This window comes from Vulpes vulpes, chromosome 3, assembly GCF_048418805.1.
Source record: "Vulpes vulpes isolate BD-2025 chromosome 3, VulVul3, whole genome shotgun sequence".
NCBI classification, from domain to species: domain Eukaryota; kingdom Metazoa; phylum Chordata; class Mammalia; order Carnivora; family Canidae; genus Vulpes; species Vulpes vulpes.
In genome coordinates, this window is record NC_132782.1 from 138,727,460 (window position 1) to 138,753,159 (window position 25,700).

At 35.3% G+C, this 25,700-nt stretch overlaps 1 protein-coding gene across 2 annotated transcripts in view; it reads left to right on the plus strand.

Annotated features, from left to right (window-relative positions):
• TTLL7 (tubulin tyrosine ligase like 7) overlaps positions 1-25,700 on the plus strand; it is a 142,793-nt gene that overhangs the window by 79,421 nt on the left and 37,672 nt on the right. For both annotated transcript variants that reach the window (XM_072754734.1, XM_072754735.1), the window contains exons 14-18: positions 5,534-5,620; positions 10,187-10,385; positions 14,116-14,321; positions 15,304-15,438; positions 17,794-17,874. In XM_072754734.1, the coding sequence (XP_072610835.1) occupies positions 5,534-5,620; positions 10,187-10,385; positions 14,116-14,321; positions 15,304-15,438; positions 17,794-17,874 (708 nt within the window). The remainder of the gene's footprint in view (positions 1-5,533; positions 5,621-10,186; positions 10,386-14,115; positions 14,322-15,303; positions 15,439-17,793; positions 17,875-25,700) is intronic.

A 25,700-nucleotide genomic window follows, 5' to 3' on the forward strand; every position in this document is an offset into this window, starting at 1 on the left:
TACAAATCTTAATTCTCTTCCTTGTATTCTTCAAAATCTGGTTTAAATGTCATCACTCTGCCTGTCCTATTCCTTTGGTTTGTGAGTCTCTTATACAAATATCACACTATCTTCATTACTGTTGCTTTTGCCCTTTCTAGGTCCTTTATGATTCCATTTACATCTTAGAATTGACTTGATTTTATATTTTGATTAATTTTGTATTACAAAGTGGCTGCTGGGATTGTAATTGGGACTGTGAAGAATCTATAAAATAATTTCTGGGGCAGTAACAGCACTGAGTTTTCTGATCCATTAATATGGCATATCTCTCCATCTACTTGAGTCTTTAAATTACTCAACTGTTTTATAGCTTTTGATGTATAGTTTTTGCACATCTTTAATTAAATTTATTAAGTATTTGATATTTTTGCTACTATTGACAATAATATAGTTTACATTTTTTTTCCTTTTAAATTTGTTCTTAGGATGTAAACATCTGATTATTTTTATATATTGCCCTTGTATCTAGCAATTTTTACATATTATATTTTTACTAACTGCCATCTTAAATTAATTTCTGGTTTTTATTTGGTTATTTAGAAGCTCATTGCTTAATTTCCATACATTAAAAACTTCTCTTTTTATTTTTGTTGAAAATTTCTAGTTTATTTCATTGGTGTTAGAAAACATTCTGATTTCCCTACTGTAAAATGAACTGTTACTTGCTTTAGCTCTATTAAGTACTTATTTTAGTGAATGCTCCAAATATACATGAAAATAATGTGTTACTACAGGTGTTGGTTATAGAGTTGAATACATGTAGTAAGTAATTTGGCTATTAGTGTTGTTCAGGTATTCTGTATCCTAATTTTTTGGCCTATTCATTCTAGCAGTTACTGAGAAAGACTGTTAAAACTTCAACTGTGATTGTGGATTTAGTTCTGTCAATTTTTGTTTCATATACTTTGAAGTTATGAAGGTGTCTTTCTAATGAATTCATCCTTTTTATTTTACCATTATGAATTGTTTTTCTTTCCCTTAGGTAGTACTCTATGTCTTAATTTGTTTAAATATGTTTATTTGTTAAAATATGTTTACTTTGTGTAACTAATGTGGTCACACTAGTTTCTTTCTTATGGTTACTGTTTGAATGACTATCTTTTCCATCTATTTATCAATTCATCCATGTTCTTATATTTAAAAAATATCTCTGGTAAATACTGTTTAGTTGGGTCATATTTGCTTTGAAATTTAGTCTCACCCTGTTTCTTAATCCTTTCACATCCTTACTGGTTGTCTAATAGTTTTCTAACTAACCTTTCCTATTTATTCACATATACACTCTTTCTTGTGTTCTGTATTTTGTCATGCAGAGTCTAACAAGGATTATCTTCAGTTTGAAGAAATGTTCTTTATTACTTCATATTCCTTGTAGCATAAGTGTGGTGTTGATTAATTTTCTTTCTGTCTCTCTCTTTTATTTTGGGGGGGGTCAGAAATTATCTTTCATTTTGCCTTCTTTTTTAAGTGGTAGTTTAACTGGATATAGAATTCTTTCTTGGCAGCCTTTTCTTTGTTTCTTTTTTTTTTTTTTTTTCTCTTTCAGGACTTTTATGGATATCACTTATTTGTCTGCTGAATCCTATTGTTTCTATTCAGAATTCAACCATCATTATTCTTGCTTTCCTTCTAAATGCAATAGTCTTTTTCCTTGGCTGCTTTTTTTTCCCCTCCAGCATTTTGACTTTGATGTGTCTGTGTGTGGCTTTCTTTGTATTAATCCTGCTTTTAATTTTCTTAATTTCTTGAAGCTCTGGGTTAATGTATTTCATTAGTTTTGAAAAATCCTCCTCCATTTTTTCTTCAGATATTTCTGCTGTATTATTTTATATTTATCTCTTTATGGTACTCTAATTACACATATATTAGAGACAGGGACAGCATCCCATGTATCTTTGATACTCTGTTCTGTTTTTCCTTGTTTTAAATCTTTCTGTGTGCTTCAGTTTGGATAATTTCCACTAACTTATCTTTGCTGTGCCCAGTCTGCCATAAACCTCTTCAATCACTTATTAATTTTTGATTATATTTTTCAACTCAAGAATGTCCATTTGGTTTTTTAAATCTATTTTTCTGTTGAAATTCTGCATCTTCCATTCATTTTGTTCATTTTTCATCAATTTTCTTTAACACATATATAGTAGTTATTTTAAAATCCATGATTGTTAATTTTAGCATCTGGATCATTTAAGGACATGCTTTTTAAAATGTTTTTTTTTTTCCTTTTTATCATGGGTCACATTTTCCTGTTAGTTTGAATGTCCTACAATTTTTATTTGTTAGTGTTTATAAAAAAAACATAAAAACTGAGCTGATATTATTTTCTCCCCCGCCAAAAGGTATATCTTTCATCTTTCAGAGTGCTAAGGTAAGGGGCTAATCACTTTGAGCCAAAGGAAAGTTGAACAAAAGCAAAAATCAACAAGTGGAACTACATCAAACTTAAAAGCTTCTGCACAGCAAAAGAAATAATCAGCATGAAAAGGCAACCTGCAGAATAGAAGAAAAATTTTGCAAAGCATATATATGATAAGCAGTTACTATCCAAAATATATAAAGAACTCATGCAATCACATACCAAGAACAAAAACAACCTAACTAAAAAATGGACAGAATAGCTAAAGCAGACATTTTTTTTTCAAAGAAGACGTGCAAAAATCCAACAGATACATCAGAAAATGCACTATATCACTAATCGTCAGGGAAATACAAATCAAAACCACAATGAGTTATCATCTCATTCCTGTTAGAGTGGCTGTCATCAAGAAGACAAGAGATAACAAGTATTGGGGAGGATGTGGAGAAAAGGGAACACTAGTACAGTGTTGGTGGGAATATAATTTGGTTTAGCCAGTATGGAAAGCAGTATAGAGGTTCCTCAAAAAGCTAATAATAGGTCTACCATATGATCCAGCAATTCCACTTATGGGTATATACCCAAAGGAAATGAAAACAGGATATCCAAGTGATAAATTCACTCCCGTGTTTATTGCAGTATTATTCACAGTAGCCAAAATTTGGAAACAATGTAAATGCCTGTCAGTGGATGAATGGATAAAGTTGATGTGGTATATATGTACAGTGGAATATTTTCAGTCATGAGGAAGAAGGAAGTCCTAACATTATGACAACATTGATGGACATTGAGAACATTATGCTAATTGACATAAGTCAGACAGAAAAAGACAAATACTATAGGATATCACCGATATGTGGAATCCAAAAAAGCCAAACTCATAAAAACAGTAAAATGGTAGCTACAAGGGTTGGAGACTGGAGGAATGGGGGAGAGATTGTTTAAGGATACAATCTTGCAACTAGTAGTAAATAAATCCTAGAGACCTAATGCACGGTATAATGAATATAGACAATACTGTATTCTAATCATCCAACTTGCTAAGAAATATTAAGTAGTCCAATCAGAGAAAAGAAATGATAATTATATGATATGATGGAGAAGCTAACTATTACCACAATGGCAATCATATTAAATATATAAATGTGTCTTTACACAGTGTTATATGTCAAATTTATTTCTATTAGTAAAAAAAGGAAGAAAAATTAAACTTGGTTCAGTCTGGGTTGTAATATTTTTAGTTTACCATCTTGTTTCAAGTGCCTCAAGGATGAAATTTATTCAGTGTTTGTTACAGAGCTCATTTTCTATTGGTATCTAAAAACTGTAAGATATTACTGGGTTTCACATGCCTGTATCCTCCTACTCCACTACATACGCAGTAAAATTGCTGTCAGAGAGACCCAGCAGGTGAAGAGAACCAGCTCTGTGGATTCCTTTAGATGTTGCACTAGGACACATGATCGTTGAAAACTCTATTGTATTCTCTTTATTCCAGCAGAATCTCCTTGCTTATTATAGACATGGTCTCTACCCATCTGTGTGCAGACTGGACAAATGATTCCAAAGTAGAAAGTGGCTTCTTATCTCTGCTTACCTAGAACTTTTCCCCCTTTGATATACAGTTTCTTTTAAACTATTTTTTATCCACAACTTTCTGATGTCTTAAAAAATATGATTGTTAAAAAAATATGATTGTTTAGTTTATCTTTTTCTAGCTGCTATAATGAAAGTGTTATCTATTATGACCTTCTTTCTCCTAAACAGAAACAGAACTCTGAGTTTCTTTTTAACTATCTTGGTTTGCTGTCACTGGAATTCATTGTAGGATTATTATTTAATCAAAACATTATAGCAGAGGGCTTCTGGGTAGCTCAGTTAAGTGGCTGCCTTCAGTTCAGGTCAAGATCCAAGAGTCCTGGGATCCAGCCCCTCATGGGGTTCCCTGCTCATCAGGGAGTCAGCTTCTCCCTCTGCCCCTCCCCTCACTCATGCTCCTTTTCTCTCTCTCTCTCTCAAATAAATAAATAAAATATTTAAAAAAATCATAGCAAAAGTATTTTGGTATTCTATTTTTTTTAAAGAATTTTATTTTTTATTTTATTTATGATAGTCACAGAGAGAGAGAGAGGCAGAGACACAGGCAGAGGGAGGAGAAGCAGGCTCCATGCACCGGGAGCCTGACGTGGGATTCGATCCCGGGTCTCCAGGATCGCGCCCTGGGCCAAAGGCAGGCGCCAAACCGCTGCGCCACCCAGGGATCCCCGTATTTTGGTATTCTAATAGCTAAGCTTTATTGAATTGGGATGAAGAGTAACTTCTTTTACAAATTTCCATTGCACAGTGAGATTTCTAGTTTCTTCAAAAGCCTTTTTTTTAAGAGACATTGAAATATGTCATAAATACATAAATGAAGATGTGATATTTTAAAGGTTGAATAAATAGCTCAAGGAAGTTATTGATTATACCTCTTTCAGCATAGGTATTATACTCATATTGCTCTGGTTGGGTCAACATTTACTTGAGTATATATGTTTTTGTAACTTTTCCCCTTAACTTCACAATGACTTTAGAAGAACATAAGAGAAGGTATTATGCCCATAGAATGAAAATCTTTCACAAAGTTCTAAAGATACTCTTGCACAATAGTTAAAATTTTGAAAGTCTAATTAAATTGTGCCCATTTACCAAATACTAATATTAGATCGTTCTAAATGAAACTATTAGGCCAATCATCAATTTTCTTCTGATGTTGTAATATTATTTTACACTAATAATATAGAAATCACTGGTGAAATTGTACTCTGGAAAACTAGAGTGAACTTTTAGAAATTTAAAAATGTTCAATAGACTAATTTATTGAATTGTATTATACTCTAGATTTTAATAGTACTAGAGGATACATTTGTTTATGATATTAATATATAGTAGATTTCAGCTATATATTGTTTATATTGCCAGATTTTATTGAAGGTTTCTTCAAGAGATTTTTCCATGACTCTCTATTTCTCATTTGATCTGAGCAATTTTAGTTAAATAGTTCTAGGACTCCTTGTTGTACACTGTTTTATGGAGATTAGTGAACCTGGAAAAATTCTGGAGCCATTAGTGATCATAATTTTAATATTTTTTAAGGAGGAAGATATTTTGGACCTTCTGGAACAATGTGAAATTGATGATGAAAAATTGATGGGCAAAACTTCCAAGCTTCGAGGACCAAAGGTGCAGTACCTCTACATTCTTAAGTATCGCAGTAGATGCTACCAAGTGCAGTTGATTTTACCTTTATAGTTCTTACTGTAAGAATGACTGATGCCACTTTCAAGGAACCATATGGACTATGTGTCCAGTGCAGATAGAGTTAGGGAGATATACTCAGGAGAAGTTTTGTTTTGTTAGTTTCCCTCAGTTTTAAATTCTTTCCCTAATGCTAGTGAAAGCCCTATGAGGTAGGGCCAAGAGGGACATAAAACTAGCACCCTTATTCCATACTCAGTATTAGATTTTTCTCAAATCTCTAGACTTAAAAATCATCAGAGATGTGTAGCATTATAGGTAAGGCAAATCATGACCCTGAAGAGCCTCATGGGAAGTCCCACTTATTGCTGACCTAGCAGCATTAAAATTGTGTTAGTTAAAATAGGTATGGTTTCTAGGAATAAACAGAAAGCTATCATGCAAACAAAAATGGACAGGTGTTTGCCTTACCTTCATCCTCTCTTTAGTGACGATCTACATGTTCCTTTTTTTAATATGTCCAAGTCTTTGCTAGTAGAGTAGGAAAGTGTTGAATTTGTAAAATCTTGGAAACTTTTTATTTAGTTGTCATTGTTGTTGTTTTAGTTTACATGTCAGCAATACAAAGCTATCTCTGGGGGCACCTGGATGGCTCAGTGGTTGAGCATCTGCCTTTGGCTCAGGTCATGATCCCAGGGTCCTGGGATCGAGTCCCACATCAGGGTCCCCGCGGGAAGCATGCTTCTCCCTCTGCCTGTGTCTCTGCCTCTTTCTGTCTCTCATGAATAAATCAGTAAATCTTAAAAAAAAAACCCAAAAACCAAAGCAGTCTCTATATCCTTATATACATCATCCTTCTCTGTTATGCTTTCTTGCTTTTTTCCATGTGTCTGTAATTCTTTCCTATTTTAAAAAAAATTCCTTTGTTTCTTTATTGATTATAGACCTTCTAATCTGGCTGAATCATTGCTGCCTTCATGAAATCTTTCCTCACACCCCAGTTGTTTTTTTTTTTTAAGATTTTATTTATTTATTCATGAGAGACAGAGAAAAAGAGAGAGAGAGAGAGAGAGAGAGAGAGAGAGATTGGCAGAGACACAGGCGGAGGGAGAAGCAGGCTCCATGCAGGGAGCCTGACGCAGGACTCCATCCAGGTCTCTAGGATCAGGCCCTGGGCTGAAGGCGGCGCTAAACCACTGAGCCACCTGGGTCGCCCCACACCCCTAGTTTGACTTAGATCTTCCTTCTTCTGCTGTGCTACAAATAACACTTTTAGAGCAGTCATGAGAATTGTGTGCATGTTTGCTTCGTGACAATTGTGTGCATGTTTGCTTTAGTATGAACTTGTAAGTACTTTGAGGGTGAGCCCATTGTCATCTCTAGCACCTGGCACAGTGTTTGACACCTAGAAGGTTATCAAAGCCTGTTAGTTAAATTTGTTGAATGTGTCTACAAGGATCTCATTGGCCAGTGGAAGAACAGATAGGTGAGGCAAAGTCCAGGGTACATAGTGGCAAGTGCTGTAATAAAGGGAGTGGAAAGTACTACAACAACATAGAGAAGAAAGGGAATGCTAGACTATAGATGGCTACATAAAGGAAGTGACATTGGAATTGGGTCTTGAAAAATGAGTAGTGTTCTAAACATTTAGAAGCAGGGGAAGGATATCGGGGTAGAGCGAATATTTAAGGCAAGGACATGGAGGCGTGATATTACATAGAGTACTGGAGAAACAAGAAAGAATTTGGTGTCACTCAAATGTAAGATTCCTGGGTAGTGAAATAGCACAAGATGAACTTCGTGAAAGACATGTATCTGGTGGAGATCAGAGACCTTGGAGGTCAGGCACTGTTCTTCTGAAATATGGGCTTGATACTGAAGAATTGTTCATGATGCTGTTGATGATGCCTCTAATATATTTTAGAGTATCTGTAAAAGTGAATAGTTTCTAAGCTTTATGTATTAATTATTGCAATTCAGCAAACGAGTTGAGAGACAACTTGGGGGCACAATATTTATGGCAGAATGACAAATGAAAAGGCCCTGAGACAGCTGTCTATCATACTTTTCTTTGCTTCATCAAATAAGGCTTATCATCCAAATAAAACTATAAGCTCCTGGAAGGCAGAGTTCACATTGTATATTTTTTTCAACGCCTCTTATTCTAGGCAAGTAGTAGAAATTAACTGTATTTGTTGAAATGAGATGAATTGGCTAGTTTCTGTAGATATTTATGTCAGTAATATTTAAAAGTGGTTGAAAGCTGCATAATTAGTCAGAAGTGAAAGCATTTTTATAACTTTTAATGCGATATACATTGAGGGCTTGGGGTGAGCCAAACTTCAAAGCAGCCTTTCATTTAGCCTTTCGTTTTAGAAGGATGATATCACATGATAAGCATTACTTTCCAGTGTGTTTATTGTAGAAGAATAATTGAAGATAGTGAAGGTTAAATGAAACTTGTACTAGGAGAAATAATAAATTTTCACTTATTTGAGAAACTAAGAAATATTAATTAGCTATATAAGTAATAAATACCACATAAAGTATCAGCATTGTTTCTTTTTTTCACCTGAGTGGTAGGGGCATAAATATTTGTTTTATTAATCTTTATTCTATTTGTATATTTTGTGTGTATGACCTAGTTCAGAATAAAATTGGACATAAGAATAAGTAGAATGGTTTGTGTCCTAACTCAGTGCCAATTCACAAATTCCATTTTGTAGTTAAGGCACTGTTGGAAGTTCACACTGCTTCACTTCTTGTTAATTACTGCTTGAACAGTGTGTTGGTCAGAAAGTCCCAAATTTATAAATGACACAAAGGTTCAGCTATCCATTTCCCCTCATGATTCTTTATAAAATCAAATAATTCATGTACTGAAGCTCTTTAAGAAACCTTAAAGCTGTCTGGCTACATGAAAGAAGGCACTACTAGCAAGCCTGGTTGTGCCACTGTTTCTTTGGGGTCTGCAGGACTTCTGAAGAAACTTTCCCTAGAATTCATATTCCCCAAGACTATCAGAATGTTCCATGGCTGTGTGCACCAGTCAGTGTTTTTAATGCATATGTCTTTGAACATTGTTAGTGCTCAGTAAATACTAGTCTATCAAAAGGAAAACATACTTTCAAATACGAGTTGGTGCCTTAGTGTATTAAATTACTTCCCTGCTTTGGTTATTTTTTACCCTTTACAAAGGCGGTAACTTTAAGAGGATCATGCTTTGGCTTCCTGTGTCTTCCGGGCACTTCGTGAAATGCTGTTTCTCTCTTTATCGTTCATCCTACACTGATACACGAGAAGATACACCTTATTTCAGTGAAATCCCATGGTAACCAAGGGTTTCATCATGGTGTATGTTAGCATCAAAGCATTTTTGTTTAACAGAGAACAGGAATCTAGTGTACAGCTACAGGAACCTTTCCCAGCAGGAGTAAGAGGCATATGGTTTGTATAATAAATAGTCTCTTAAAATGACTAAATCATAAAAATGTCTTGTTCTAGGTTGTACACATTTTTTCTGAAGTGAAGCTGTCTTACTTCCCTTATCTCTCATTCCTTCGGTGGCATCCTTGGAAACACGTTGATTGAGTGGCTTGGAGACAAGTAAATCTAATGGAAACACTGGAACATAGTAACAGGGCATTTTAAATCACTACAGATTTACCCTTCTACATGGCACCTCTCCTCAAAAACTTCATGCCATAGTGATTTTTACATAATATCACTGTTTTTATGTAGCATGGGCAATGAAAAGCAGTGTTGCTCCATTATGGCCAGATGTCTATGTCAGATTTAGAAATTCTATAAGAAGAGACACAAGTTGTTCATAATCAATTGGAAAGTAGACAATTAACTAAAAATTTTTCTTTGTAAAAATATGCACAGGAAATTAGACACGTGAGGAATACCTTGCTTTGTGTTGCACATTATCTGAGTGGATAGGCTCATAAGCTCTGTTTTACGATGTGGTGACAGTGTTTTATCTCATTTTACTTATCCTGGTTTAACTGGCTGCTGCTTTCTTATTTTTTCTGCCTTTCCCCCGCCCTTCTCTTTTCTGTCTGTCTCTCACAAGCAACACGCACACCCACACACAGACATACACACACACATTTATTGAGTGACTCTGAACATCAGTGACACAACAAAAGTAATCTCTGAGTTTTGATGGTAATGAGTAATCTCTGTATGGAATGAAGAAAAGCTGATTATGTTTCTGATTTTTATATTTTCATTTTCATCTCAAATATTTTATCTTGCTGTTCTTTGTGGATGCTCTGGTCATTTATTCAAGTCGTGGAGAAACAGCATTTTCCTCATCATGAGTGAACTATATCATTTAAAAAGGAACATTTTGCAGAAACAGAACAATCAGCGACTAGCATGATGGGCTAACAGCAGCATGGTAGCAGTCATGCTTTGCGAGAGTCTCAGGCTTTGGTGAAAAGCAGCCAGCATAAGCAGGAAATTAAAAATGGTAACTAGTCATGCTAATAATTTGCTAATACTGTTTCAAATTCTAACAGAACATATTTCTCTCTCTTTTAGCCTCTGTCTTCCATGCCTGAGAGCGCTGAGGTAATGAGAAGACAGAAATACTACAGCAGTGACAGCAGTTATGACAGTAGCAGCAGCTCTTCAGAATCTGATGAAAATGAGAAAGAAGAGTACCAAAATAAGAAAAGAGAAAAGCAAGTTATGTATAACCTTAAACAGTCCAACAACTACAAATTAATTCAACAATCCAGTAAGTTGATTTCTTCTAATTTCGTTGTTATATGAAGAATTATGGAACTGAAATTACTGAGCTCAATAAAAGACCTTGGGCCAAATGAACCCTTGTTTTGTGTGAGGGAACATGGATTCTGTCCCACTTCCTTCCCCAACCTGACCTGGGTACACCCCACAATCCCTTTCAGGGTCTAAAAATGGGAAACAAAAAGGTCAAATGAAGGATCTCTTAGAGTCCATTTTTCTGTATTTCATAGTTTTTAAGTCCTGGATTTTGGCATAAATTTTATGAAATGGGCCTCTTGGCTGCTGATCTGCTGGCTGCTTGTTCCGTTTCCCCCCACTTTCCTTCCCTTTTGGTCACCAATTTTATTTTATATGGTCACCTATTTTTAAAAATGTGTATCTCTCTAGGCATTTAACTTGAATGTATCTATGAACCACACAACTGTGAAATAGTTGGAGTTTTGTTCCTTCCTGTTTTCATAGGGCTACACACCCAAGTGAGGGCCTTTCAGGATACAGCATGTATTCAGGACAGTAACCAATCAGCTGCTCTGTTGGCTTCCTTTCTGCCTTCCTCTTTTCTCTTTCTGCCTTTATTTCTTTTCACTTTTTCTCTCTCTTCCATTCTGTCATTCATTCCTTTTTTTTATTTCAAATGTATTTGCGATTCTTTACTCATCCCCAAATGTCCAATATGGTATTGCTCTTTTCTCAGGCTCATTTGGATACCGCTTCCCCATGCTGCCTCCAAGGCAGAGCTTTTCTTAACTCCCTTTTCTCCTGTCTTTGCCCTGTGCTCCACTGTCCCAGGGCTCCACTAAAGGGATCGGTTTAGTCATGCAGCAAACACAACTGTGAGCCTTTGTTGGTCTCCAGCGGTGGTTTATTTAATATGTTAGTTTCCTGGTAATGAGTATGTTTTGAACCTGACCTTCCATACTTATGGCAAAGTGCCATGAGGAATGCAGCATGAACAGATGAATATTTTTAATTATCTTTCTTGTACCAAACTATCATGAAGATTTTTAATGGTCTTTCTTTTCCTTTTTCTTTACTTTCTCTTAGTTAATATTTTATAAAGATATGTACTAATGCTCCTGTTTTCAGAGTTTATGTGTTTGGAGGGGAAATAATGTATTATGTTCCATTTCATTTATTTATTTATTTATTTACTTATTTAAGATGTCTATCAGGCACCTACTCTAGAGTTTGCAAGCTATTTTATCAATTACCTCCATTTTTCCTTAAAGATGCCTTAAGTACTTTTAGTGTGACTCTGTAAGTATGGCTCTCTTTCTCTTTTGGAAGCTGACATTGTTGTGTCCAGATTTCATCAGTTTTTTAACCCCTCTTCTGTTATTTAAGGTGGCATCCCTAAGAGCGTGAGACAACAGAGGATTAGGGTAGGGTTGAGAAAATGTTGTTAAGATTTCTATAGCTCTGAGATTGTTCTTTGTTTTCAGACCTAAAACAAATTGAGGTCAGAAAAATAGTGTACTAAAAATGTTTTTAAGTGTACACTCACATTTTAAAGCTGGCTTAATTCAGTTATATATATTTTTCCTTATTAGTTATATTTTATTTTTATAGTCATTAGGGAATTACCACAAAAGATTCCATTTGTTTTGTATTCTCTCTTTAATATCACACTAAGGAATACCATAGCTACATACCCTCCTTGAGTTTTCTCTCCAAAGTGATGCTAAGGATGGAGGACAAAATTCAGATTACGTGTCACATTTTCTGGTGTAGAGAGCTAATTTAGGAAATTTAAACTTGCTATAGTTTCAAAAATATATTTTGAGTTGATAGAAGGTGTTCGTATACAAACTATATGAAATATTTTTTCTTGTAACTTGTTTATGCAAGTTACAACCATTTTTTGTTAAATTACCTAAGTATTATTGGAATGTCTAGTGATTTAATTATTTTGTCTGAATTTTCAGTGTATGCAGGGGGGAAATGAGAATCTGTGATGATTCAAGAGAAAGGATATTTTCCTTCTGCACCTGTGATCAGGTTATACGTGTCCAAACTATCACTTAAAGTCCTCAAGGAGGGCAGGATAAGGATGTAGGTGGTAGCACTTGCTTTTATATATTTTCCTAGTCAATCTTCTACTAGTGATATGTTCCTCACATAGCCCTTTTCTAGAAGGATAGTCCTTTCAAAAAAAATCAGATGGGCCTTTTAGGTTCAGAAGAAAATAATAATTGGAACAAATGGAAGGTTTTTTTTAAAGCATTTTTTTTATAGCTTACGAGAGTATATTTTTTGTACTCTCCAGAAACTAATGGTATTAGGTTCATCATCGACTCAAAATATCCTATAGAAATACATCCCTAAATATAAGGTTTATGTCCATTGCCTTTATAAAGGTTTAAATTTTTTTCAACAGCTAATGAAGAGAAATATTTGGGTATTCAACACGCCTTCATGTGAGTTTTATTAAATTATTTAATTAAAGAAGATTGATATATTTCCCAAGCAGAGAGAGAATATAGAACAGAGGACATACACAACATATAAACTAAAAAAGGAAATAATTGTTGATAATGTTGAGTGATATTCTATTTCCCTATGTCAGGAATCAAAATTTACCTGGAATAGTTAGTTCTTTTTAAAAAATGGTCTCAGTATGCATTGGGGAAGATATTATGTGGTTTTCCCTAGTTTGTGTTGATAATAACCGTCTAGATCCAGACATTTTTTTTCTTGACTTAAATCTTTTACTATGGGAACTTAAATCTAGTTTTTTTTAAAAATTCTTCTCTCCTGTGAATAAGAAGACTATCCATCTAGTACTACTCTTGTAATAGCTAATTATATGTTTTAAACTCCATTAGGATAATCTTTATGTTTTTCTTCTATTTTATTATTTTTTTTCTCATGGGCCCTAAGTTCTAGAACATCCCTTTATTCTGGCCACTCTCCAGACTCCTTTCCATCCCTCCCTATGAATCTTGCTGTAAAATATTATATTTTTAGCCAATACACAGATTCTAATAAATGACCAGTCTAATCCAAAGATAGTAGATGGTATCATGCTTTAGAAAGAGGGAGGACACTGACGTTATAAAGGCCAGGACTTAAACCTGAGCTTTGCCACTTTCTGGTCATGGGATCTTTAGAAAGTTCTTATGAGCCTCCAAGCAATGCAGATTCCTACTTCAGAGGGTTTCATGAGGATTAAGATAAAAGTGTAGCATCTAGCAAGATGCTTGGCTTATAGAAGATGTTCCATAAATGTTAGTTTTCCTTTATTCTGGTTCTTTTATGTCATGTTTTAAGAATGGAACTGTTTAAAAAATCATTCTTATAGTAGCCATTCTCTTTCATAAAAAAATATTTTATTTTTTAATTTATTCATGAGAAACACACAGAGTGAGGCAGAGACATAGGCGGAGGGAGAATCAGGCTCCCTGTGGGGAGCCTGATACGAAACTCGATCCCAGGACCTTGGAATTATACATAACCTGAGCTGAAGGCTGATACTCAACCACTGAGCAACTCAAGTGCCCTCATGGTAGTCATTCTTAATCATGACAGGGGTCCTGCAAGTTCACTGTTTAAATTGAAGAATTAACTTCAAACTCATATTCTCATGGAAATGTCTATGCTTTTACATTTATTGCTGTTTTACTCCCATGTGGTCTAATTGTTAGTTTAAATAAACCCAGTACAGTGGAAAACTTGTATTAACTCTACTACTGTATTATCCCTCTTCTCCATTATAATAGGCTCCATTAGGCGTTCAGTCAGTTGCCCTCGGTCCATCTCTTCTCAGTCACCTTCCAGTGTGGACAACCGCCCCTTTTCTGCTCAACAAATGATAGCAGCATCCCGGCCAACTTCAGGGTCTCGGTCACATTCTTTAAATCGTGCTTCCTCCTACATGAGGCATCTGCCTCACACTAATGATGCCAGCTCTCCTAACTCTCAGATGGTAAGTCATCTATTTTGCTCCTCTGAGATTACAGGAAACACTATACTCAGGATTTAGATGGCAGACGGATCAGCTGGGCGGAGGATAGATTGAACTAAAGATCCTTGATATAATTCAGCTCATGGTCTTCTGGAATTCGGATTATTCATCTATCCTAGTCTATAACTTAAAAAGCAGGCTCCATTATAGCATGGAACTTGAAGATGGACACTAAGAATAGCATTTTTTTCTATTTGCTGATGGTGTGGGATAATTTTGTTGAAAATCATATGAATAAATATATCATTTTGTGTATTATGGAGTAAATTTGGGGGAATTTGTTGGATGGCAAATTTTCCTTAATGGGACTATTGATTAATAGGTCAGAAAAACAAAACATTGATAAATTATCCTTAAAGCACTGAAGTATTAACATTGTTGATAATGTGTTCTGTATAGTAACTTAACACATAGTATTTTTTCCTTAGCATGAATTCCAGAGATTCACTGTTGAAGAAGTCAGGGAATTTATTTTGCAACCAAGCTTACTTGTAGATGCTCAGATAGATATCTCTATATACCATAGGCCAGCGATTTATTTAATTTGTTTATGTAATGTGGATAATGATCGCAAAGGGAAAAGTTTAGAAAATTGAAATGAATAAATTTCACTTGGTAACAATCAATAGTTATTTTTTCTAATAAAGAATTGCCTAAGGTATATGTAACAAATTATCTGACCAGGGAGTCTTTTTTTAAACACTTGTTTTTATTTTAGTATTTTGAGCTAAGTAAACTATAACTGTGTGGAAGTATGAAAGATACTCTTGAGAAATCATATCCATTTAATCCTAAGAATAAATGTAAAAGAAATTATTTTCTTTTTCATTGTCTTTTTCTTTCAATTAAAAGTGCATCATTTTTACCTAGAAATATCTTTCAGATTATAGTGGCACAATGAAATAAGACCCCCTCCAAATATCTGTATTCTTTCAAATTTAAGAGTGAGTCTTTGCGGCAACTGAGAACAAAGGAACAAGAAGATGATCTAACAAGTCAGACCTTATTTGTCCTCAAGGACATGAAGATCCGGTTTCCAGGAAAATCAGATGCAGAATCATTACTTCTGATAGAAGATGTGAGTAGTTGACATATACGAAATTTCAAGGAATTCACAACTTTTTATTATTCTTAAAATATTAAAATTTATTTCCTGATGGCATTATTCTCAATGACATGGTAAACTTAATTGATATTTTTTTCAACCTCTGCAAGCTTTAGAAAATACAAGGGTTATTTTAGTTATTATGATTCATAAGCAGTGAGATCACATAATCAGTAATGCAAAATACCTTTTAGTGTATAGTCCTATTTTAATGATGCAATCGCCTCATCAAGTGAGAATAATTACTGTTAAATAATTACCTTTCTTAATGATGAAAGAAGTATCAAAGTTAAGCCTCCTTCATAAAGATTTAGAAGGACATAACATGGGATGTGTTGTAGTGAAAAAAAGTAGGGCCTTGGGTATAAAATGTCCAGAATATTTCAATGTGAGACCTTGAGTGGTTTTTGTCAAATTTCAAAATGGCTTGAATATGTTTTTCTTGTTATAAACACATTTGCACCACCCAGTGGAACATTCTGAAATGACACAGTCCTAAAAATTCACATTAAAGTCAATGACTTACTGTTATTTTAGAAGGAAGATCCAAGTTATTCAGATATTTCTGTGAAAGAGCATTCCTTCACTCAAAGATTGATTTTTTTTCAAAGATTGATTTCATATTTACATTTGTTTCAAGTTGACATTCCTAGATAATCCCTCAGTAACAGAGGTGGTTTTCTGGCTCCCCTGTTTTGTTTTGTTTGGAGCTTTGGTTTTTGGGTTTTTTTGTTTGCTTTTTGTTTTGTTTTTTTTTGTTGTTGTTGCTCTTGCTGTTCCAGAGGAGAAGGCACCATCTAGTGGCCAATTGTAGGATAGAAACCAGAAGAAATGTACTTTGCTTTTTTCACGTCTGAAGCAATTGTCTAGAAATAAACAGAAAACAAATAATAATAAAGATTTAACTTTCTTAGTTTAAAAAATTAATAGTAGCAATTTCTATTTTGTAATCATGACATAGTTATAACCAAATCCCCCCAATATTATACATTATGTTATTAGATGTATATTTTAAAAAGTGAAAATGATATATATTACTTATAAACAAGCTGATATTTGTTACATCATGGGAAAAGGAAAAATGTACATTTGTTTTCAAGCATTAAGTAGATGTGTTTTTATTTACATATTATTCAATCAAGTTCTTTTTTCTAGATAAAGACAAAATTTTGTAGCATTTTACTTTTATTTCTTAGAGATATTAGTTATATACCACCCTTTTGAATCAAGTAGAAGAAAAATTAGATAATCAGAGAGTAGAACTAATATTCGTGGCTGATGTGATTATTTTATAAAGAATATATATAAGCTTATTTAATTTATAAAAAATAATGAGGGACCCGTGGGTGGCGCAGCGGTTTGGCGCCTGCCTTTGGCCCAGGGCGTGATCCTGGAGACCCGGGATCGAGTCCCACGTCGGGCTCCCGGTGCATGGAGCCTGCTTCTCCCTCTGCCTATGTCTCTGCCTCTCTCTCTCTCTCTCTGTGTGACTATCATAAATAAATAAAAAAATAAATAAATAAATAAAATAATGAATAATTATTTAAGACATTAGATTGTTGACTATATGTATACTATATGCAGGAAATATTTTAATCTATTTTCTACAGTGCATATTACTAGAATATATATTCAGAAACTACAGATTTGTACCAATAAAACCCCCCAAAAAAGCCAAAACAAAAGAATAACAGAATCCTAATTATATGTAGGCTATCTTCTAATGTATTGTTCAATATTCTGTTATTATGGGTGATGTGGTAAAGATAGCTCTTGGAATTAAAATGAAAAATCTGTGTTTTGGGCTTCTTCCCAAATTCTATGTACCTGAAGACATTTGACTTTCATATATTAGAGACTGTATGCTTTTTACAGCAAGAAGAGAAAACTTCGGATTCTGATAGCTTCTTTAACTTAGGATCTTTGCACATGTCTTTATGAAAGTACACATTCTTTTTTTAAAAAAGATTTTATTTATTTATTCATGAGAGACACACAGGGAGAGGGAGAAGGAGAGACAGAGAGAGAAAGAGAGAGAGAGAGAGAGGCAGAGACATAGGCAGAGGGAGAAGCAGGCTCCATGCAGGGAGCCCGATGTGGGACTCAATTTCAGGTCTCCAGGATCACATCAGGAGCCAAAGGCAGGTGCTAAACCTCTCAGCCACTCGGGGATCCCCATGAGAGTACACATTCTTTGTTGCAAGTAATATTATAGTACTTCTGTTTCACAAATTAATTAGTAAAATTGACTTCAACCCATTCATTTACTTTTTGTTACTTCCGTGGAAAATTTTAGATTAATTTCTTAATGTTTCTTCCCCAAAACAGATCATTGATAACTGGAAGTATCACAAAACAAAAGTGGCTTCATATTGGCTCATAAAATTGGACTCTGTAAAACAACGAAAAGTGAGTAATGCCAAAAATAGGTTTGCCCTTTGGTGTTATATATCAAGACCATTAAACTGTATTCATAATTAAACTATGTACATGTTCATTTGTTTACTCGTTTCTTCACCAAATATTTATTACACGGCTACTGTCTTTCAGGTACTGTCCTAGGTTCTGAGGATAAAAAATGAATTTAAGAAAAGCCCTGTGGTCTCATAGAGCTTATAGTTTAGTTGAGGTGTTTGATAATAAACAATATGTAATAGAATGTGGGCTAGTTTTAAGTATCATGAAGAAAAATAAATGTGGCTGAAAAATAGAGAGAAGGTTACCTTAGAGCAGAGACCTAAATAAAATAGTACTATGCAGATAACCGCAGCGAGAATGTGTCAGGTGGAGGGGAAGAGCTTCTACCCTGAGGTAGAAGCTAGATTGATGTGTCCATGAAGGCGCAGAAAGCATCATTTCATTTCCTTGTTTATAGGATAGTTGGCTTGTGCTGGTCAAGAGTGAGTGAAGTGGTGGGGAACACTGAAGTTAGATGCATGAGCAGGGGTCAGATCACACCTCATAGGTTCTAGGAAGACTGTGGCTTTTATTCCAAGTGATGGAAAGTCACTGGAAAATTTTGAGCAGAAGAATTACAGGGTCTGGTTTATAATTTAAAAGGATCATGAGAGCTGCTCTGTAGAGAATAGAACTGGGGTAGACGGAATGTAGCAAAATAGAAGTAGAGACCAACTAGAAGGTTTTTGGAATGATAGAGCAAGAGCTACTGGTTGCTTAGTTAAGGTGGTAACTGAATGGGCAGATGCTGGGGAAGAGCAGGGGTTTCCTCCTATTATTACCATTGTTTCTTCATACTTTTTTTTTAAAGGTTTTTATTTATTTATTCATAGAGACACAGAGAGAGAGAGGCACAGACACACACAGACAGAGGGAGAAGCAAGCTCCATGCAGAGAGCCCGATGTGGGACTCGATCCTGGGTCTCCAGGATCACGCCCTGGGCTGCAGGCGGTGCTAAACCACTGTGCCACTGGGGCTGCCCTGTTTCTTCTTACTTTGATTTTGGTTTTGGACATGTGAGGCTGATATATTGATTAGAGATCCAGCTGAAAGTATTGAGTATGTATTTGTATATATAGTTTTTTTATTTCAGAGCTAAGGTTGTGTATGGGAGATACAAAACTTAAGAATCAACCAGGATATTTAAACTGGCAGGACCAGATGCGATTACCTAGAGAGCGAGTGTGGTTAGAAAAGAAAAGAGTTTCAAGAACTGAGCCCTGGGCCACTTCCACATGTAGAAACCAGAGAAGTGTGTGTGTGTGTGTGTTTTGAAGGAAGAAGATTAACTTAAGGGGACCAAGAAGGAGTAGTCAGTGAGGTGTGAAAAACCATGAGAACTGGGTGTCCCTGAAACCAAGTAAAGGAATTATTTTAAGGACAGAATGATCAGCGGAGTCGGCTGTGGCTGATAGGGGCAGGAAGACCTGACTGCAGTTTTTGGCAATGTGGAAGTTAATAGTGACCTGATCATAACAAGTCAGGAGGATAGTAGGGAGTAAAACTTGAGTGGAGTTAGTTTCAAGGGATAAAAGGCACAGAGGAAAAAAATACAGCTAGCATAGCCTTTTCCAAGGAGTTGTGCTGTAGAGAGGAAAGGGAAATATGGTAGCTGGAGAGCCATGGGGGTTAATGACAAGGTTTGTTTGTTTGTTTTTTTAAAGATGAAGATATTTGCAGTTGTTTGTGTGCTGATGAAAATGATCTAGACGACAGGAATGGCACAGGCAAGAGAGGTGATAGAAAATCCTTGTGTAAGTAAGCTGGGGGCAGTTTGTCCTAACCAGGAGCATTTATTCTAACAGGACAGAAGGCAGAGTCTAGCATCCTGCAGGGAAGATGTAAAGGTTTTCTTCTGATGGGGAGGGGCTTTTAGAGGTTTAAGGAGACAGTAAAAGGTATGTGATTGTTATCTTGCACGGTAGGAGACGGGAATGGTCTGCAGCCTGAGCAGCCCATCAAGTGCATTGCAACATAATTTTGGGGGAGTTATACTATTTTAGTAGTTTTAATGAAGTTGTATTCCTTCAGGAATACAAACTATCATTTCCTCTTTTAATATATTTTTTTTTTTGCTAATAAGCTGAAAGTTGACACTGTTCGGATGATGACTTTTTTATGTACTTTCATCTGGGTGAACTGAACTCACAATCTTGCATTAACACATTCAACAACTAATTACTTGGTTTCTATCGTATGCCAAATACTGGGCTGCCATTGAGGACAGTATAGCAAAGCTGATCCAGAGGTAAACTGAAAACATATTATAAGCCCCAAATAAATGTTTGCTAAGTTACTGACTGTAGCCTTGATTGATCAAAATAAGGACTTTTTATTAGAATCAGAACCCTAAATTTTCTCAGGTCCATGTACTTTTTGTAATGGAAGACTGTAGGTAAGTTGCTAATTAAAATGAAATAGTCCAGAAGAAGATTAAAGTATTTATAAGGCATAATACATGATAAATAGGATGTTTTAAAGCAGTGGAGAAAAGGTAATTTCCCCCACCCCAATAATACTAAAGCAATTGGCTACCTATCTGTAAGAAAATTGGGTTGGAGTCTTATCTCTCACCATTTGCAAAAATCAATACGAGATAGATTATAAATATGAGATAGATTATAGCTTAATATGTAAAAAAAGAAAATATTAAAAGTTTAAAAAGATATGTTTATAATCTCAGAATGGGAGAACCACTTCTTAAGAAAAACCTCAAACCCAGAAGTCTTAAAGCAAATATTGACAGATTTGTTTACATGAAAACTTTAAAACAAATAACAGAAGCCTTGAGGAGAAGGGGGCAGGAGTATGGAGGAAGACAGAAATTTGTGGTACATAAAACACAAAGTTGACGCCAACAAACGAAAACCTCCTACAAATCAACCAGCAAGAGACAAGCTATCCTATAAATATTAATAAATAAAATGGCAAAGTACATAAAAAGGCCATGAAAAGACAATTTATGTGTCTTCAAATACCCAATTAACATGTAAATAGATCCTTGGCTTCACTAATGATGAAGGAAAAGCAAGTAAAAACCATCATATTGACAAAAATTAATAAGACAGATAATATCAGTGATGGAAATAGTCTGGATAAAAGAGCTTTTGTTCTACTATTAGAGGGAGAATACATTGCTACAACTCTTTAAAAAGGTGATTTGCAGTATCTATTAAAATTACAAATGTTCATAACCTTATGACTCAGCAAAATTACTTACAGCATTTTATCATACCCAGTAATTGTCTGAGTAAATGAAAGATAGACATACGTGAGCATTCACTTCAATGGTATTTGTGAGAGCAAAACATGTGAAGAAACTTAAATGTCTTATCAATAGATTTATGGTTCAATAAATTATAGCACATCCACACTATTCAGCTGCATTAAATTGAATCCTATGCTGCATTCATAGTTCTTAACCTGAGAGATAGCACAGGATTATGACTTGCAACATAGGAAACTAACGTACATTAGTAAAATGAGCCAAACTTTACTAATCGTGAGTGAAGGATACGATCAGTAAGCAGTCATCCGGAGCCCACGAGCCCGTCAGCTCTCAGGTGTTCCTTTTCAAATGTCCAGAGACATTCTGGGTTCAAAGTAATAAATGCCAACTATGTGTGGATCACCTTAATACAGAGGGAGCCTTCTGGATTTGGGTGGCCTTCATTTCATTTTCCTTCTCCATTACTCACCCATGTAGTCTTTGTGACTAACTTGCATTCCCTAGCCAGCTGAAATAAAAAGGTTGTCTGATAGACCATGGATGTTGTCTGATAGAACTCTCTGCAAAGATGGCAATATTCTGTATTTGTGATGTCCAACACAGTGATCACTGGGCACATGTGGCCACTGATTGAGCATTTGAAATGTGGCTATTGTGACTGAGGAACTAAATTTTTACTTTTAATTAATTTAAATTTAAACAGCCACATGTGTCTAGTGAGGACTGTAGTTGACAGTGTGGAGCTAGGCAGACCAGGGCAGCCTTCTAAATATGTTCTTAGATAATAACTTTCTCAGTTATCTTCCTGCTGAGAAATAACATTAAAGGGTTTGCAAGAATGTCCAGTAAGGTCATCATTGCCTTGGGCATCATTGCCATGGGCATCTCAAAGAAATAATGCCTCTCTCAATTTTTTTCCTTCTATATGCCATCCAAAAAGGCTATCAAGATAGTAAATTAAAAAAACATGTCATGTTGTGCAATAATATGTATTAGCCCATTTTAAATGATAGATGTATATGTACTATTTTAAAATTTTTTCATTAAAAATTTTTACAAACTAGGTACCAAGTTGTTAAGATGATGTTTTTCTAGAGGGTAGGTAGGCTCACTGAGCCAAGGGAATGAAAGTGGTGACGTTTGGTGTTGTTTTTCTCTTTGTTTTTGTATGTTTTTCTATATTTTTTTTCAAGGTAAAACAGTCTTTTTTAAAATGGCAGAATGATAGGGAGACACAGGCATTCCTGTGAAGCCTGTCTGGATTCCTCTCCAATCAGATGTTAGCTTTCTCTGTTGTAGATCCTCGTGGCACTTTGTACTCAGTTGTACTTACGATCTGCCTTGAGAGGTTTTGGTACTAATTTTTTTCCACTTCTCTAAAAGCCAGGGGTTTGTCTTACTTTGTAGTTACCTGTAGGAGGATTTCTTTTTATTAAGTTGACTCAATTCTAGACTCTTTTATGAACTCTGTCAATGGGGGGCTAGCTTCATTCTGCTTCCTTTTTTCTTCACTAGTAATGTGTGTGTACTTGAACAGCAACAACAAATTAAGACACTGTCATTCTGTTTTCCTACATGTGATTAGAGAAGGTCTGATAAACATTGTACGGGATAATCAAATGATGTGTGTGAATAGTAGTAATATTTGTGAATTAGAAGAAACTATTTAATACTTTAGGATTGTTATGCTCAATTTGGTTTATAAATTTTGAGTAAGATTAAATGATTGCTTATAAATTTACTTGCAAGTACTCTTGGCAGTATATCTATTTCTCCTCTGCTGATTTACTCTAAGAATATTTGGAGTGGGTTATGTTTGTGTAATCCTCTCCTCCACATCTCCAGGTTTATCATACACTGTTATGTTACAGGAGTGGAAGCACCGATGTGCGGAGGCATGGTTTGTAGTACGACTTGTGTATCTAGTTACCCTTTCTTTGAGCCCTTTTATTGCTCCTTCCATTTTAGCATAAACCAAAATTACTATATGTCTTCTGTCCTTGTAAAAAGTGGTAAGATCTCCCATCTTCAATACAAAGCTTGTTAAAGTCCCACAGTTTACAATACCCAAGCAATTGTAGTAATACTTATACATAGGTAATTTAGTTCTATTTTTGGCAGACAAATTTGTAGCTTGAATTTTGACTCTTGGAGCAATAAGGGCTGATCTTAATTAGAGCAAGTGTATCCTGCCCAGTTGCCCATTGTCACAGAGGCCCTGAGAGTTGGCTCAGAGATGGTAGGCCTGGGCTACGATGAGAATGGGAAAGCCCAGGATTTATACATGTGCAACTTATTTGTGGCAGTTTTCTTACTATGGTTATGATCACCGAGTTTCCTTTTCTTTCCCCAGCCATTTTGTTCTTTAAAACCCTTTATCCAAAAAAAAAAAAATAAAAAAAAAAATAAAATAAAACCCTTTATCCAAAACAGACCCTTATTCTCAGATGCATAGTAGAAGGTGGAATGCTCCCAGCAAAAGAAACAGAAGGCAGCTTTCAGCAGCATTCTTAGTGTGATGGCATTCTGGCCCTTACTGCAAGGGTCATTGAAGAGCTCTTACCCATGAGTAATTATTTGAATAATAAGGAAATGAATTTTTGGAAAACTTTTCCTTTTTGTAAAATTAACCCTGCCAAGTTTCTAGGTTCTTTCACCCATGATCATAAAAAGAAGCATAACAAATACACACATCATGAATGCACATCATCAGGCCAGCCAGGGGCAGAGGTCTTGAGTTCTAACATAAACAAAGAATTTTTAATTGGGATATATATATACATATATATATATATGTATATATGTATAAATATATATTTAACATTCTGTTCATTTAATCAGTAGCATTACAATTAATTAAGTGAAATACTTAAAATTTAGCTCAGACAAGATAAGTATAAAGATATATATTGTTTTTCTGTTTTTTAAAAATATTTTATTTATTCATGAGAGACACAGAGAGACACACAGGCAGAGGGAGAAGCAGGCTCCATGAGGAAGCCCCATGTGGGACTCAATCCCAAGACTCCAGGATCACGCCCTGGCCGAAGGCAGGCGCCAAACCGCTGAGCCACCCAGGCGTCCCTAAAGATATATATTGTGAAAATAATCATTGAGACAAAGTTAAATATGTTTTGTCTGATTTCTCTCTCTATATATAAACATTTTTTACTCTACCTCTTCCCAATCTTTTTATTTCAGATGAAATCAGAGGTAAAGTGGGATCAGAGAATGATTGACTGAAAGATTTTTTTCTTGAAATATGAGTGCCAATATAATAATGAGTTGAAAAGTGCATTGAAAAAAAAATTTAAAGCTTTATATGTTGATAAGGAGCACTATTAGTGGAAAGAGGTACTGGACCTGTAGTCACATGGATTTGGTGTCATTACTATCTCATCCCTTTACTTGGGGCAAGTAACTTCTCAGAACTTCTTTGAGATTTGTAACATTAAGTAGTGGGGGGGGGGGTTGTGAAGAAGTGACACATTATATATGGGAGGGTGCTCAGGCATGGGAAGGGTAAAATGCAGGCTGATTTCTTTCCTACTAAGGAGCCTCCTGCCAGGCTTTTTTCTCATACATACATGTCTCTGGTAAAGTAGAATTTATAAATTAGGCACAGTAAGAGATTAACAACTAATAATGAAATAGAGCAATGATAACATATGATAATAAAAGTTTTGAAAATATGGCCTCTCTCTCTCTTAAAATATCCTATTGTACTGTACTCACCCTTTTTCTTGTGATGATGTGAGATGATTAAATGCCCATATGATGAGATGAAGTGAAGTGAGTAATGCAGTGTTAGACAACTGTTGACCTTCTGGCAATAGGTCAGAAAGAGAATCATCTACTTCCCAACAGTGGTTGACCGCAGGTAACTGAAACTGTGGGAGGTGAATCCACAGATAAGGGGAGGCTACTGTACTGAATGTACTTCTACATTCATATGCAGAATTATTTTAGGTAGGATATGTAGAAATGGGATATAAAAATTGTTGGGTTGTAATATTGTAACCATTTATTTGACTGTTTGAAACCTGTCCTATTGCTTTATAAAGCCAAAAGCTGCATCCAGGTTTTTGAGAAACCTAGAATGTGGGTCAGCTGTGGAATGTAGAATTATATATTATAAAAAGTTACCTATTTAGAAGGCCAAAGACTTAACTAATTTACATCTAGATGTGGATTAATCAGATCTATCCTTCTTTTGTCTGGGATGATAATAATCACTGGAAGGCTGTGTCAGTTCTGTTGCCTGGGGAGCAGACATAGGACAGAATTAGAAGTGAAAGAGATTTATAAGAGAAAACACCCAAGACAGATAAAAGAGAGAGAGAGTTCAAGTAGATAAGAAGAGCCTTCAAACTGCAATTTGGGGCTGCCGGTGGTGAAGGGAGGGCAGGAGGGCTGGGGAGGAAGAACCTCAGACTTGTGAAGTTCTAAGAGAGCCTCATCGGGCTGATAGGGAGCCAGAACAAAGATAGCTGTTAGAGGGATCGTGCTAGGGGGAATAACCCCTCTCTGGTATCCCATCCATGCTCA